At 42.0% G+C, this 12503-nt stretch overlaps 1 protein-coding gene across 1 annotated transcript in view; it reads left to right on the forward strand.

Annotated features, from left to right (window-relative positions):
- Nucleotides 1–12503, forward strand: part of DCC (DCC netrin 1 receptor) — a 958218-nt gene that overhangs the window by 841036 nt on the left and 104679 nt on the right. Inside the window, exon 18 of the mRNA XM_073343560.1 lies at nucleotides 6858–6996. Within this exon, the coding sequence (XP_073199661.1) occupies nucleotides 6858–6996 (139 nt within the window). The remainder of the gene's footprint in view (nucleotides 1–6857; nucleotides 6997–12503) is intronic.

Here is a 12503-nt window from a genome sequence, read left to right on the forward strand (position 1 = left end):
GGTGAACATGCTTCACCATTCCTGTCATGCCATGTCATAATTACTGATTAACTTTTCTTGCCATATGGTGCTATCTTCTTCAGCAACATGCAATTGTTCCCAATAGTTGCACATATACACTGTAAATATGTTCACCGATAAGTGACTGGTCACCACCCCAAACATAATTCTCTAGTACAGATTGTTCTTATTATGATCACAGGGCCACTAGTGAGTAAATGAATTTGTGATTAGAAACGTGGATTTAGGGATGGATTTTTAAAAATATTTATTGAATTAGGGACCTAGGTGCATTTGAAAATCCCACTAGAGAATTATCTTCATCTTTTGGCACCTAAATACCTTTTAGAATCTGGTTCTTGTTCTTAGACTCTGAGCTATATTACTGTGTCAGTGGATTTTGAAAGGAGACAAAATAATTGTGGAAACTTTTTTTCTCACTCCCCCTGCTGGACATGATTTTTCTAGTAGTGACCATAACACATCTGCCAGAATTTCATTCAGTGGTCCTAATTTTTCTGTTGCTTACACTAGTTTTGCACTGGTGTAATCACTGCTTTTGATTTACAATAGTGTAAGTGAGAGAAGAATCAGGCCAGTTGTCTTTTAACTGTAGATGCTGATGATCTTAAATGTCTTAAGAGATACTAGTTAAACGTGCTTAACTATATAACAGTACATCTTGAACATCTTTTCAAGTGTATCACAGAATGAGTGGTGTCACAATTACTATCATAGCTATCTCAACCTCAGATAGCACTGTTCTGGGCCACAGTGTTAAACCGTAAGATCACCAAATTCTTATACGCTCATGTAGCATACACATGGGGCTTGTTGGCAGTGTAGTAAGCTCCAGTGTAGAAAAATTAAGGCTTCTGAAATAGTGTAGTTTTGTATTTTGATGTAATTGTACCCATTGAGAGATTTATTCCCATTCCCAGTAAAATGTGGAATACAGTAGAACGAGACAGTTTTATTAATTTAGTTCCTATAGTAAGAGCAAGGCTCCAAAGAGCACAGCATTATTTATCGTGACCTTTAGACAATTATGAAATTGTCCACATTGTCACTGTGTGTTCATCATGTGCAGGCCCAGTGGAAAATTGCAGGTGCCAAACAAAAAATATAAAGCTAGCTTTGTTAGTGTCATCTTATAGTAACCACACTTATGTAAAATGAGTTCAACAGGTTAACTGTGTTTGCCTGTGACACCCCACCCTGTTTCTTGCTGGGAAACTGTTAAAATGGATAAGTGGAACTCATTGAAGAAACTAACTTATTACAACACATAGATATAGGAAGGAACCCTAGGAATGGTCAAGACTGGAAACAAAAGCTTAGGTAACTATAAAGTAACTATACGGACAACCAAGCCTGATGGAAAAACTTAAGGTGATCATATAGGGTTATTTTTAATGAACAGGACAACAAAAGAGATGGCTCATGTTGATTCCACCTGAAGGAGAATTATGGAAATTAGAGTTGATCCAGAACTCAAGACAGTCTCCAAATCTGCTATTTTTCCATTGAAAGTTCAGTTGAATTGGGGGATGAAGAGTCAAACCCCTCTGGGCTTTTTGTTTGTTGGTTGGTTTGGTTTAATTTTAGTTTAGCCAATCTGTAGCTGAAGTGTCATGAACTAGTTGTCGCAGTTTCCAGGTAACTGCATCTGTATCCCCTCCTCCATGGTCCGCTTTAGAGTGACCAGTCAGGCCTAAGGTCTCCAGCGTTCACCAAGGACCCTTGTCCCATTCCCTTCTCCCTGGAGATCTTAAGGCTGCACAGCTCCCTGCCTTACACTCGGATACCCCAGAAAGGCACTCTGCCTAAAGTTTGCCCCTGTGTGTTGCGTTTTCTCTGAGGGCTATGAACAGTGTATTGCCAACAGTTACAAGTTACTCTCTAGGCAAGCACATTTATTCTTACAGTAAAAGCATTAAGAAAACATACAAAAAACAATAAGTTCCAATCCGCATGCAGAAAGCTTACCAGAAGTCACCCATCAATCTTCTGAGGCCCTAGCAGGGCCAAAGTCTTTCCAATCCGCAAGGGTTGGGGCCCTAAGATAGAAAGTCTTGTCCATTAGCTGGATCAGAACAAAGGCCCTGAGTCAATTTAAACATGGCTTTTTTAATGCCAAAAGCTATGTATTTGTCTCGTAATCTCAGGAAAATCTAGATTGAACCTCTCCAGAAAGTGGTATCTCTCTGGAGGAGTTTACATTTTGAGTGATTCACCTTAATAATTGCCCCTCCTCCCAACCCCCTGCTATTTTAGTTCTTGAAGCAGCTCGGGTAACACTTCCCTGTGGAGAAGGACACGGTCATACATACAATCCCTGGCCCACAGGGATTGTATGTATTGTGGCAGAGCTCCAAAGTTGTCCCCGTGGGTCCCGCGCTTCCAGGCGGTTTATGTGAGCTTCAGAGACTCACTACATAGCCCTTCTCTCTCTAGGGCCAGGGGTACAGTCTACTTGAGCTTTTTTCAACATAAGCCAGCAATGGAGGTTGGTGAGAGAATTCCCATAGTCTCTGTTGCTCCTACAGCCTCATGCTAAAACAGTTTAGCCTCCTGTCCTGACAGGGGCCTGTTTTTCCCTCCCAGGAGGTGCTTCTGCAGTGGTGGGTTGGGGGGAACCCGGGCCCGCCCTCTACTCCGGGTTCCGACCCAGGGACCCTAATGGTAGCAGCTGTAAAAAGCAAACCTTTTACTGCCAGAGTTGCAACATTTCCCTGGGCCACTTCCCCACAGCTCTCCTGCTTCTCCCTTACCTCAGGGCTCCCTTACCAATGACTTGAGGGTGTCTTCATTAACCAGCCCTTCAGCCACATTTCCTCTCCTCTGGCTTCTCTCTGCCTGACTGGAGTGAGCCCTTTTATATTATCAGAGGGGCCTTAATTAGAGTCAGGTGGTCACATTAGCTTAATGGCCTCACCTAACTCTTTGCAGGTTAATTGGAGTCAGGTGCTCTCATTAGCCTGGAGCAGCCCCTGCTCTGGTCAGTCAGGGAACAGAACACTGTTAATCCAGTGGCCAGTATATCTGCCTTCTGCTACTCTTCTGTACCACTCTGACACAAAGTGGCAGGACCTCCTGCCACCTCTAGAGGGTGAGGAGCCCCGGTGGGCCAGCCTATATTCCACCTTAGTCCTGAGGCCCGCCGGGGATATCAGTTGGCGGCTCCTTCACGGGGCCGTGAGCACGGGCGTGTACTTGGCATTGTTCACCCCAATCCCGGACACCTGCCCCTTTTGCAGCGTGAGGAAAACCCTGGCGCATGTCTACCTGGAGTGCGCCAGGCTGAAGCCCCTATTCTGGCTCCTCACGAATATTTTGTTAAGATTTTGGTTGCACTTTTCCCCTCACCTCCTTATCTATGCACTCCCTGTCCATGGCCCCACTAAGTCGTGGGACCTCCTGGTCAACCTCCTCCTGGCCCTGGCTAAAGTGGCCATCTATAAAGGGTGAGGAGGTTGGCTGATGGAGTTTCCTGCGACTGGGGGCCTACTTCTGATCCTCTGTCCATTCATGCCTCCGGGCAGAGTTCCTCTGGGTGGCGTCCACTGACTCCCTTGACGCCTTTGAGGAGTGGTGGGCGCTGTCCGGGGTCCTCTGCTCGGTGTCCCCATCCAGTTCCCTTCGTTTGACCCTTTGACCGCACTCTTGTCCCTGTTGTTCATTAGTTGTCCCCCGTAATTATTTGGTTTCTCAGGTCCTGTGGATCTCCCCCTTAGGCTGAGGGGGGATCCTTTAGCAGTGGGCGAGCTTCGCCCGCCCACTTCCTGGATCCCAATAGGGCTACTCTTCTGTACCACCCTGACACAAAGTGGCGGGACCTCCTGCCACCTCTAGAGGGTGAGGAGCCCCAGTGGGCCAGCCTATATTCCACCTTAGTCCTGAGGCCCGCCGGGGATATCAGTTGGCGGCTCATTAACGGGGCTGTGAGCACGAGTGTGTACTTGGCGTTGTTCACCCCAATCCTGGACACCTGCCCCTTTTGCAGCGTGAGGAAAACCCTGGCGCATGTCTACCTGGAGTGCGCCAGGCTGAAGCCCCTATTCCGGCTCCTCACGAATATTTTGTTAAGATTTTGGTTGCACTTTTCCCCTCACCTCTTTATCTATGCACTCCCTGTCCGTGGCCCCACTAAGTCGTGGGACCTCCTGGTCAACCTCCTCCTGGCCCTGGCTAAAGTGGCCATCTGTAAAACCAGGGTGAGGAGGTTGGCCGATGGGTCTCCTGCGACTGTGGGGCCTACTTCCGATCCTCTGTCCGTTCATGCCTCCGGGCAGAGTTCCTCTGGGCAGCATCCACTGACTCCCTTGACGCCTTTGAGGAGCAGTGGGCGCTGTCCGGGGTCCTCTGCTCGGTGTCCCCGTCCAGTTCCCTTCGTTTGACCCTTTGACCGCACTCTTGTCCCTGTTGTTCATTAGTTGTCCCCCGTAATTAATTGGTTTTCCAGGTCCTGTGGACCCCCCACCCTTAGGCCGGGTGGGGGAATCCTTTAGCAGTGGGCGAGCTTCGCCCGCCCACTTCCTGGATCCCAATAAGGCTACTCTTCTGTACCCAACTGGTCTGGGTCTATCACAGTATACAATGTTGATACAATGTTTCCCCCAAGGTCTGCATACAGTTGCAATATCTGTCACATCAGTCTGTTCCTTTGTTATTTCCAGTTCAGCCAGAAGCAGCAATCTCACAACTTGACTTTTAATAAAAAAAAGTCACAATGAATGTATGTTCACTCAAAGCCTATTGTGTCCAGAACATGTTCAACCCCAGCCTGTTTTCCAAACATTTTGGGCAGGTCTACACTACAGCCTAAGTCAATATAACTTACATTACTCAGGTTTGTGAAAAATACTCTCCCTCCTCCTTCCTCCGAGTCACATAAGTTTTGCGCTGTCCACACTGGTGCTATGTCGGCGGGAGATGCTCTCCTGCCGACATAGCTTCTGCTTCTTGCCAAGGTGGAGTAATTATGGCCACGGGAGAGCACTCTCCCACCGGTATAGTGTGTCTTCACCAGATGTGCCACAGGGGCACAGCTGTGCCAATGTAGTGCTATAGTGGAGACCTGCCCTTTGTTTTATTCCTGTCCCTTCATCCTGAGCATGTGAAATATCTGGGCAAGTTTGAAAAAAAAGGAAAGTTTAATTCCTACAGCGCTCTTCTTCCTCTTCCTTTTCTTCTTTCCTATTTGGGGTCGGCGGCTTTTATAGCCTTTTTCCAGAACTCATGATAGTATGCCTGGCTGTCATGCAAATTGGTCTCCATAAAGTCAGCTTATGTCTAGTCCACATAGCTGGTCTTTGGCCTCCCCCTTGGTCGTCTTCCACCAAAGATCATTGCATGGGCCATCCTACCAATATAACTTTAATTTCTACAGTGCTGTCTATAAGATTTAGCTTCCTTCAGTCATGCTGTTTAGTACCTCATTCCACAAATAGTCCCACTTAAGTCAGTGGCTTACTTATGGTGAACAGTAATTCCCACCACAGGGAAATCTGTCACATAGTTAATGGTCAAATTTTGCCACTTTTACTCCATGAGTTGACACGTTGATTTCACTAGGATTACTCACAGAGTGGGGGACTACTCAATGGGTGAAATCCTAGTCTCAAAGAAGTCAACTGCAAATCTCTCATTATCTTGCATAGGGCTACGATTTGTCCCAGTGAGTACAAAGATGACGGAATTTGTCTCTGAATACAGAAGCTTCTTTGTTTAACAGCTGTGCAAAGCCTCAGTGTGAATGCTTGTGGAGTAGCAAAGCAAAGCAGTATTCTGCACTGCCTTCGAAGCTAATTGTAACATTTTACAAGATTTAACTTGCATCATTAGGGCTGATGATTAATGTCTACACATGGGTGACATTATTGGTGAATACCAGAGAGCTGCAGAGTTCCAAACACATCCTACCGAACAGTGAAAAAGGATCCATTCTAATGATGAAAGTCAGATGTTTTGCATAACTGGGCATAAATTTCACTCACCCGCTCTAGTGGTTCAGGCATCATTTGGTAGATTTTAGGCCATCAGATATATCGTACAAGTTAAAGATTTACCGCTCAGATAAATGAGCTGAGATCACATATTATACTGGATGTGGCATGCCCTCGACTCTCACTGCTGTCAGTGGGCACGGAAGATGCTCAACATCTCACTGGAAGTGCCTAACTCTTCAGAAATTGGGCCCAGTATGATGGGGCTTCATAATGCTCTGAAAATACAGACAGGGTTTCATTCAGTTTTCACCAGTTTTATCCTGCAATTTTCCTCTGGCTCTACTCATGTGATAAAAATGTGCTGTGTCTCTTAAGTCATTCCTTAGAACAGGCTGAGATCAGGTAAATCTACATTATAAAAATGTAATATGCACATCAATATTAGTTTATATACCTGTTCTTAACATGCTGTAGTGAGCCTGATAAATAATGCATAATTAAACAAGCAAAAATACAAGACTTAACAGTTCTAGTTTTTATAAGAAATTAAATACATATTCATTCAAGAAACGTAGAAAGACCAGAGTGCCTTAGTTAGAACCATTCTGGTGAGAAAATATGTATTTGTAAACTTCCATTAGAGGCTGCTAAACATTTTTTCTCCATACCTTAGTTAACTGTCTAAATGATAGAAAACAAGTTTAGTATCTTATTTATAGTACTAATAATAGTTCCACTAAAATACATGCTACAGTGCCAAGGTTATTTAGTGTTACTCTATTATGCTCTTCCATTTTCTCTGTTATATGGAGAAAGTGTGTGTGGAAGTTAGTTTTCTAGGATTGCGTTTTTCAAGTCTTACTTGCTTAAACATATATTTGTTTTCCTCTTCCCCCCCTTTTGTAGTCAGCAGATACAACAGCTTTGAGCCATAGTGTAATAGGCCTTAAGCCAAACACTATGTATGAATTCTCTGTCATGGTAACAAAAGGTCGAAGGTCAAGCACGTGGAGCATGACTGCACATGCCACAACATATGAAGCAGGTATGTCTAGATATTTTGATAGCTTTAAAAAGTGATTTTGTTTAAAGATGCCCATATTAGTAAAATATATTTAGGAATTTTCAAAATCTGGAACTGACTAAATATATTGAAATTGCTGAACTACTGCTGATATAGTTGGTAGCATTGTCAAATTTCATGCCAGCAAAACAAATCAACAGTGTACATTAAAAGCTAAATTTATTTTCTTCACTTTTTTCTATGGGTAACAAAACAGAAGACATTTAATATTTCCTCTAAAGTTTCTCAAAGCCAAATGTGGAATTTAGTAAATGGCATGTTTCCAATAATATGGATCATAAATACGGTGAGCTTCAAAGATCTTTTTCACTAATGATGTGACCTAGTTGGTATTCAGTTTTCAAAGAAAACGGATATCAGATGAGAACAATGATGGAAATAGTCTTCTATGACTAAGATGGCAGCTTTGTTAGTCTCTCTCATTTATTAATTCATAAAAGGCGACTTGTACTGGCTCTAGTGTGTGTGATCCTGTCCCAGCCCCCTAGTGCCTCTGGGAATGGATCAAGTACTGATACCAGCTAACAGAGATTCTTTTTGGCTGAAGAGGAGAAGATGCTTTTGAAGCCACAGGCCCACAGTTCTATTAACTATATTGTATATGTGCAGTTCTGTGGGCTCTGGAGGTGTCTGTATGCGGACATTACATAGAATCATAGACTATCAGGGTTGGAAGGAACCTCAGGAGCTCATCTAGTCCAATCCCCTGCTCAAAGCAGTACCAATCCCCAACTAAATCATCAAGCCTGACCTTAAAAACCTCTAAGGAAGGAGATTCCACCACCTCCCTAGGGTAACCCATTCCAGTGCTTCACCACCCTCCTAGTGAAAAAGTTTTTCCTAATATCCAACCTAAACTTCCCCTGCTTCAACTTGAGACCATTACTCCTTGTTCTGTCATCTGCTACAACTGAGAACAGTCTAGATCCATCCTCTTTGGATCACCCTTTCAGGTAGTTGAAAGCAGCTATCAAATCCCCCTCAGTCTTCTCTTCTGAAGACTAAATAATCCCAGTTCCCTCAGCCTCTCCTCTTAAATCATGTGCTCCAGCCCAGATGGATTAAAGATCCTGAATTGGAGTTACAGCAGCTGGTACAGCTACAAAATTAAACAAAAAATATACAACGAAGTTGAGCAGTCTCTTCAAATCACGTTATTTACAGATACAAACTTTCTACCTGTAGAACTTCTTGTCTCATGTCAGCGGCTCCCTGCCTGGGTGGATGAGGCTCCTTAGATGACACCAAGGCTTAAATTCAGTCAGAACCCACCAGAGCCCTGTTGGAGCCCTGGGGTTTAGGGCTTCAGCCCCACGGGAAGCACCGGGGCTTGAGGCTTAAGCCTCAGCATGCGCTGTGGGGACTGAAGCCCCAACACCCCCCTTCTCCCCTGAAGGACTAAAGCCTCAAGCCCTGGCGCCCCCTCCATGGGGTTACAGTCCCAAGTCCTGAGTGGGAATGAGAATTTAAGCCCTGGATGACACTCCCATTGTCTTCACACCTTTCTGTATTCAGGCCGCTACTAGTCACCATTATTCTTTCCCTATTATTAGAACTATTATTATATCATTGAATAGATATTAGACATTAAGGATTTTATGTAACTGCTGGCCTCAGATGCTCAGTGGGGGCTCTCAGGAATACAACTATGATGGCTACTTAAGACTCTGAGGAAAAGTATTGCTTGGGTAGCAGTCATGTAATGTTTATTGTAAGATAACACCTCCAGTGAGCTGAATGAACATATATTAAAAGGGCAATAGAGTTAGGAGGTCTCTGGCTTGGACCTTTATTTCTGTCTGCAAGGAAAAGGAAGCTAAGGAGCTTGTCAGGTCCCAACCTCTCTATTTTCCTTCTAGTCTGTTCTCCCTTAAAAAAATAGAGAGTGATACCTTTTCTCTGGGTTTTGCTTTTTTAACTGTCATATTAATATTATAATGATATTAATGGGGAAGTGTATCCCAAAGTATAGAATTCTATTGAGTGGATAAAAACAATGCTCTACAGCAGTGGTACTCACACTGAGGCTTGTGAAACACAAGTGGCTCTTTAATGTGTCTCCTGAGGCTCTCTTCAGCACATGATATTAAAACACTGTGTGATTTAATTATTAACCAATCTAAGTTATTAACCAGTCAGCTTTTACTATGCTATTAACCAATTAAGTTATCAAATTTTTTATCAAGTTATTCACTTATTTGCTGTGAGAATAATATGTATTAAATATACAAATGAAACAATGAATTCACACTGCTGTGGCTTTTTTGGGTAATGTTGATCACTAATTTGGCTCCTGAACCACTGAGGTCTGAGTATCACTGCTCTACAGAATGATTAGTATTTTCTATTAAATTCTATATGTGTTTAGAATAAATTATTCATCTTCCCTCCTTGAGGCTCTTCAGAAGAATTGCTTTTGAGTCAAGCCAATGAGCTGCCTTGCCTCAGCATAGGGAGATCCGCAGAATCTAAATAGGGAGAAGAGCAGGCAGGAAGTTTCTTAAATGCAGTTACTAAACTTGAGCTCTCCGGTTCACTGTTTTTGTTCATTTTGTGTTTTGCACTCCAAAGTCGGCCAGTCTTTCTTCTGAATAGGTAGGCTTTCTGCAGAGCTGGGAGATCTTCCACAAACTGAGTGGCTCAGAAGACTGCAGATATACTGTGCTGGATAGGATCCAAACTGTTTAGTTACTTTATTGTATTTCCCATGCTCAATAAAAAGTGTATCTATAGCTCTGAGTATGATATTTTCCTTTTTAACTGACTGTTGATTCTAATATATAAACTAATATATAAACTTAGATGACTATGTAATATCTGTGATATTTTCTGTACATGACAAGAAGCAGCAAAAGTACAATGGTTACAACTAAAAATCAACATTTACCAACAGATGTCAAATGTGGAAATGTCTGCTGGTAAATATAGACTTTTTAATGGCAACTGCTGAACACATCAGTTATTTAACAGGGGGAAACTCAGTGGAAGTATATGTATCTTTAGATTTTCCCATATGGTTGACATACAATTAATTAAGCTGGAGATGCAGCTGCATTAACTAAAGGGAACCTGTATTTCTGATTGTTAATGCCTATTTTATACCCATTCTGCGTGTGGAAGTTCCCTTAATGAAGAATGTTCATATCAATATTCATATAAAATTCAGTAGAAATCAGCAACATGGGGTGGAAAGAAAGTGTGCACCCACAATACAAAAACAATAATTAGAGCCAAATTTTGGCCCTTGATATACCCAGATAATTCTCATTGACTTCAGTGGGAGTTAGTGAGAGCTGAGAGCAAGATTTGGTCTTTTAATTTTACTCACAATTCCTTATGTTCACAATCTGTTGAATCCCAGAACTCAAACTTCAGCCCTTCAACAGAAATTGATGAGCCAATGTCATAAACCGGTTATGAGTTGAATGTTTTTTATGAAGCACAACCCATTAGAGGCTATTGTTGTTACACTAATTTTCCTAGTTAAGTGTGCAGGCATGTCATACTGTAAATATATCTAGGTTAAGAGATTTGAAGAACTAAAATTGTGCATTGTGTGCCTAATTTTGAACATCCTTGTTCGAATATTTTGGCCTTACTAAATAGAATGATCAAAAATCTTGACATGACCAGGCTCATCTGTAAGGAAACCCAAAGGAATAGTTAAAGTTAGCATCCAGTAGCCATTAGGCCTAAGCCAAAACATCAGTGAATGATCGTCTCAGCTACTTATCAATATTAATTATAATGTGATCTTCCTTTTTACATCTTTCTTGATTGTTTGGGATCCTTTTTTGAATAGGGTCATTTGATACATTAATTAGAAGATTAGCTGATCAGTATTCTGTTGAATCCTGAATTCAATATCGTAATGATCCTTTCTTTGTTAAGTGTGTGGTTGTTCATTTGTTTCACAGTATTTAGCACCATTATATATTTTTCATTTTGGGTCAGATGTTCAGTTAGAACCTCTTTGTTTAATATAGATTTTTTTCTGATGTAACATCAACCCAATGAAATTTTTAGAAACAATATTTTAAAAAAGACTTTGAGGCAGATTTTCAAATATTCAGAAAATTCACATAGTGGAAGTCAGGTAGGAGATGGTGATAGAGCTGTGGAGGTCACACTGCACTGCCCTGTTCTTTTTCTATATTGCACATGCCTTTCACAATGAGCTGTGTGACTGCTCTAAGGGTATGTCTATACTGCAAGCCAAGGTATGATTACAGCATGTGTAGGCATACCTGTATTAGATTTACCTGCAATAGCACAGCCAAAAATAGCAGCATAGGTCTGAAAGTGTAACTGTAAATGGGGAATCATCATCAAGTTAGTTTATTTCCAGTGAGGTCCCTCAGGGATCAGTTCCTTGACTTAATGCTATTTAACATAAGGAAACATCACTGACCAAGTTTGCAGATGACACAAAAATTGGGCAAGTGGTAAACAAGGAAGAGGATGGGTCTGAGCAATCTGGATCACTTGGTAAACTGGGTGCATGTAAACAATATGTATTTTAATAGTCTAAATGTAAATCTAGGATTGAAGAATATAGGCAATACTTACAGGTTGGGGGATTCTATCCTGGGACACAGTGACCTTGAAAAACATTTTATGGTTGTGGTTGATAATCACCTGTACATGAGCTCCCAGTGTGATGGTGTTGCCAAAAGAGCTAGTGTGATCCTTGGATGCATATGTAGGGGAATCTCAAGAAAGAGTAGACAGGTATTTTTACCTGTATATTTGGCACTGGTGTTTCTGCTGCTGAAATATTGTGCCCACAGTACAAAAAGGATGTTGATAAATTGAAGAGGGTTCAAGGAAGAGCCACCAGAATGATTAAAGGATTAGAAAATTTGTCTTAGAGTGATAGACTCAAAAAGCTCAATCTGTTTAACTCAACAAAGAGGCAGTTATGGGGTGATGTGATTACAATCTGTAAGTGTCTGTGTGGGGAACCACTATTTTATAATGGGCTCTGCAATTTAGCAGAGAAAGGTATTACACAGTCCAGTGGCTGGAAGTTGAAACTAGACAAATTCAGACTGTAAATAAGGCATAATTTTTTAACAGTAAGGGTAATTAACTATTGGAACAATTTACAAAAGGCTTGTGGTAGATTCTCCATCACTGACCATTTTTAAATAAAAATTGTTTGTTTTTCCAAATGATATGCTTTAGGAGTTATTTTGGGGAAATTCTGTTGCCTGTGTTAAACAGGAAGTCAGACTACATGATCACAATGGTCCCTTCTGGCCTTAGAATCCATGAATCTATGAATGAATCTAGGAAAGAGGCACAGTCTTCAGCATGGCTGTACAAGCACTCCAGGATCCTGGATACTTACCTGCAATGCTAGCCCAAATTAAAGCCCATGTCACTGCATCTACACTGCTATTTTTAGTTATACTTGCATGGGTAAATCTCATGTGGTTATATATACCTGTGCTGAAATCACACCT

Source organism: Lepidochelys kempii, chromosome 5 (assembly GCF_965140265.1).
Source record: "Lepidochelys kempii isolate rLepKem1 chromosome 5, rLepKem1.hap2, whole genome shotgun sequence".
In the NCBI taxonomy this organism is placed as follows: Eukaryota; Metazoa; Chordata; order Testudines; family Cheloniidae; genus Lepidochelys; species Lepidochelys kempii.